Below are 5,000 nucleotides of genomic sequence, written 5' to 3'. Positions count from 1 at the left end.
CCACGCACGCACGCACCCACACACACTCACATACACACACACACACAAACACACACACTAGCAGACCCAGTCCCCCCTCTACACTAATGACTTGGGATAGGGTAACAGCCACCTCTCCAGCAGTCAGAGGGGTAAATATAGCGACGCGCGACCCTTGACCCCACAGCTCCTTGCATTTTTCAGATTGCATGGCAGGCACACAAACACACACACACACACACATACACGTGCGCACACACACACGCACACACACGCGCAAACACACACACACACACACACACACACACACACACACCTACTGTACAACACAATACAACATACACACAGACGCCCACACACACACACACACACACACACACATACACACACAAACACACGCACACACACACACATGCACACAACACACACACACACACAAGCACACACACCTACACTCACACACCTACACACACACACACACACACACACACACACACACACACACACACACACTCAGATTGCATGGCAGGGTGCCTGAGCTGAATGGGCAGGCACAGGGCCTCTCACGTATCACATATCACCAGCACAGACTGCTGGGGCAACAGAATCAGCTCCTGGGGTATGATGGATCCGCCATCACAGGTGACTCAGGCCAACATATATATAATATAGGACCCAATGTTCCTGAATGTTCCTGAACATTACTGGTTGTGTATTTTATGTATATTATTGTATGTGCATGTGTATGGGTGTGTGTGTGTGTGTGTGTGTGTGTGTGTGTGTGTGTGTGTGTGTGGCTGTGAGTGAGTGTGTCTGTGTGTTTTCCCACTTTGTACCACCCTGACCCTATGCGAACACAATGTGTGTTTGTGTGTAAATGGGCATGTGTGTGTGTGAGGTAGGCCCCATGTTGGTTTGTGTGATGTGTGGGTGTGTGTGTGTGATGTTGTGTGTGTCTGTGTGTTTGTGAGGTAGGCCTTTACCCACGTTGGTTGGCTGTGTTTTTTCAGAGAACGTGTGTGTGTGTGTGTGTGATGTGTGTGTATGTGTGTGGATGTGGGTGTGTGATGCAGGCCCTTACCCACGTTGGTCGGCGGTGTTTTTCTAGAGAAGGTGTGTGTGTGACGTGTGAGTATGTGTGCTTCAGTGACAGTGTGTATGTGTGTGTGTGTATGTGTGTGTGTGTGTGCGTGATGTGTGTGTATGTGTGTGTGTGTGTGTGAGTTAAGCCCTTACCCACGTTGGTTGGCGGTGTTTTTCCAGAGAAGGTGTGTGTGTGACGTGTGAGTATGTGTGCTTCAGTGACAGTGTGTATGTGTGTGTGTGTGTGTGCGTGATGTGTGTGTATGTGTGTGTGTGTGTGTGTGAGTTAAGCCCTTACCCACGTTGGTTGGCGGTGTTTTTCCAGAGAAGGTGTGTGTGTGACGTGTGAGTATGTCTGCTTAAGTGACAGTGTGTATGTGTGTGTGTGTACGTGTGAGGTAGGCTCTTACCCACGTTGGTCGGCGGTGTTTTTCCAGAGAAGGAGTGTATGATGTGTGAGTATGTGTGCTTAAGTGACAGTGTGTATGTGTGTGTGTGTGTGTGTGTGTGTGTGTGTGAGGTAGGCACTTACCCACGTTGGTCGGCGGTGTTTTTCCAGAGAAGGAGTGTATGATGTGTGTGGGGGAGGGCAGCTGAGGAGGACTGTCCGTCTCCGTCACGACGTTATGGGAGTGACGTCTCTCCTTCCCCTCAGAGCTGGGAACGGTGTCATAACGACTACACCGGGAGAGAGAGAGAGACACAGGTTACGGACACACACACACAAACTCCTCCATCATCATCATCATCATCATCACCATCGTCATCATAAAAAAAACTACGTATTAAGTAGTATAACAGTACATACTATCTTACACTACACTATGCCACAACAGAAACAGCATTGACAGAGACCAAATGAACTATGGGTAGTGTAGTACTTTACCTCAAACCTTTCTTCGGCAAAGTATTCCTGTCTGTTTGAAGACTAGGGGGAGAAACAGACCGTGACATAAGTACATACTGTATATGATATAACCAACATTAATATATCTTCTTGGTTACCACACTTTATTATAAACGTAAGAAATGACTAATATCACGATAAAGGTACATATTCCAATGAGACTTTTTAGTATTTACGTATTTCATTGCATATGCTTGTTGTAAAAGACAGTATCATATTGAATGAATTTGTTCATCCAACTGGTCCATTATTTGGAATATTTCACTAGCATTCCCAATGACACCGATCCAGTGCCTAATGCTGCCAGCAGGTGGCAGCATCGTCCTGAGCACACTCTCCTGAGCATGACCTCTACCTGTCATCTATACCTTTACTCTGGCTGTACTGGCCTGCACAGTCACACAAAAGCCAAGCTAATGTCTTCATTAAAACTCCCCTGAAGAGAACACACACAGTGCATAGTTCTGAATGAAGAGTGCGTGAATTATTATTATTATTATTATTATTATTATTATAGTTACAGCACCCAAATCAAGGTAAAAGTCAGCTTCAAAACTCCACTGACCAGAACCTGAATGGCAGCCATCCTGGACAAGCCCCTCTGATGTTTGGCCCATTGCACATCAAATGTGGCAACAGCTCGTGCCAATAACATCATTTGTTGCATGACTGTGAAGGTGATGCTATTTCACTCGCCAGATGTGAGTTGCTGTTTGCCAGCATTCGACTATGTTACTCCACCTTCGTTTGATTACGATCGGTTCTATCTTTGAAGACGCGGCCAATCCTACTTGTGTGACTAAATCCTTTCCAAATGTTTTGAAAAGCTTTCACAGTTTCCTTTCCTCGAAGCACTCTATCAATAATGTTTACAACTACACCCCTGCTGAAAGGGCTAACGGTTTTAAAAGCATTGGTTTAGAACGTTTGTAAATCTACGATTGATTGACAACCTGTCAGAGAGAGTGATTGACGTCCTGCTCCCCGCGCCCCAGGTGCCGGTGGCCTTGGCGTCGTGGTGGTGTTGTTGCCGTGGCGACAGCTCGTTGCTAGGGGGCAGGCTCATGTGGAGGGGCAGGGCCTCCATGCTTCGGTGCAGGCCGGACATGCGGGGGTACAGCAGTGGCGAGCCGCTCAGGCTCAGGGACGTCCCCGAGAAGCAGCCGGGGGAGTCGATGTGGAGCAGGGGAGCGGGGCTGGGTGTCAGGCGGGGCGAGGGGGAGGTGACGGACACCGGGGACGGGGAGCCGGCCAGGTCCTGAAGCTTGGAGTAGGGCGGGATCTTGGGCGGGAGGTCCTGGATGGTCACGCAGGAGTCAAGGCTGTTGGAGTTCAGCTTGTCCAGGTGCGCCAGGTTAGGGGGACGACCCAGGGACTTACAGCTCATCATCCTGAGACACACACACACACACACACACACACACACACACACACACACACACACACACACACACACACACACACACACACACACACACACACACAGGTTAGGGGGACGACCCAGAGACTTACAGCTCATCATCCTGAGAGGTGGACGGAGAGAGGGCAGCAGGTTATTACACAGACACACACACACACACAGAAACACACACACTCGCACACTCGCACACAGCTCAGCATCCTAAGAGGTGGACAGAGAGGGCAGCAGGTTGTTACACACACACACACACATACACACACTTACACACACTCACACACACACACACAGACAGACAGACACACCCCCCCCCACACACACACACACACACACACACACACACACACACAGACTTGGACAGAGGTGGACAGAGAGGTCATTAGGTTGTTACCAGCACAAGAGAGGGCTATGAAGACTTGCCATGGGTTGCTGATAAATGAGGAGGATACTATAAATTAATATATTAATAAGCTTCTTATATTCAGCTCAGTTCACTCAATAAGGTATGTTGTGGGTCAGAGAGAAATCCTTTTAGTTTCTTAGAGCAAATTCAAAACAGTTTGTCTGCTTGTTATTTGAGAGGCTGTAGTATTCAACAGATATTCTCATCCACACTGAAAATCCCCCAAAAGAGTTGTGTTGACTTTTAAGGACATAATTGAGTCTTGAGTTCAGCTTTGTTCTAATGTCTTATTCAGTCTTGAGTTCAGCTTAGTTCTAATGTCTTATTCATGAACTGCCTATCATGAGCTCCTGCTGCTCTTGGATCAGACTCTCTCTCTCTCTCTCTCTCTCTCTCTCTCTCTCTCTCTCTCTCTCTCTCTCTCTCTCTCCCTGTCTGTCTCTGTCTGTCTCTCTCCCTCTCTCTGTCTCTCTCACTCTCTCTCACTCACTCTCTCTCTCTCTCTCTCTCACTCACTCTCTCTCTCTCTCTCTTTCTCTCTCTCTCTCTCTCTTTCACTCTCTGTCTGTCTCTGTCTGTGTCTCTCCTTCTCTCTATCTCTCTCACTGTCTTGCACACATCCACACAATTTGTCCCCCAACACACACACACACACACGCACACTCACACACTGTGGGAATAACACACGTATCAGACATCAATAACACACACACGCACACATTTTTATGAATAAAACTCATCTCTTCTCTTAAATCCCTGATGTTGCTGACGTGCACACACACACACACACACACACACACACACACACACACACACACACACACACACACACACTAACATACGCACACACACACACACACATACACACACACACAGACACACACACACACACACACACACACACACACACACACATACACACACACACTCACCTCTGTGTGGTGGGCGAGGTCATCTCTGGGTACTTGCTGGTGCTGGTCCTCCTCATGCCCTGGACTTTGGTCAGGGCGTCCCCGGCGCTCTCCGCCTGCAGCTCGGCCTTCAGCACGGCGCTCTCCAGGAGGTCCGCTTTGGCCTTGGCCCGCTCCTTCTCCTTCTCCCGGTCCGTCTGGTTAACCGGACCGCCACTACCGCTGCTGCTGCCACTACGGCCCTTGGTGCCGCCCCGACCCACCGAGCCGGTACCGGGCATGGGGGAGGTGGGCACGGGC

At 49.1% G+C, this 5,000-nt stretch overlaps 1 protein-coding gene across 1 annotated transcript in view; it reads right to left on the bottom strand.

Annotated features, from left to right (window-relative positions):
* The window catches only part of nav1b (neuron navigator 1b), a 124,289-nt gene that overhangs the window by 38,671 nt on the left and 80,618 nt on the right, over positions 1 to 5,000 (bottom strand). The window contains 4 exon segments of the mRNA XM_080846272.1: positions 1,595 to 1,740; positions 1,949 to 1,990; positions 2,923 to 3,360; positions 4,722 to 5,000. The exon segment at positions 4,722 to 5,000 is cut by the window's right edge and continues 538 nt beyond it. Of these exon segments, the coding sequence (XP_080702398.1) occupies positions 1,595 to 1,740; positions 1,949 to 1,990; positions 2,923 to 3,360; positions 4,722 to 5,000 (905 nt within the window).

This window comes from Sprattus sprattus, assembly GCF_963457725.1.
Source record: "Sprattus sprattus genome assembly, chromosome: 10".
In the NCBI taxonomy this organism is placed as follows: Eukaryota; Metazoa; Chordata; class Actinopteri; order Clupeiformes; family Clupeidae; genus Sprattus; species Sprattus sprattus.
Note: the sequence above shows the minus strand (reverse complement) of the source record. Positions and strands in the feature narration are given on the sequence as shown.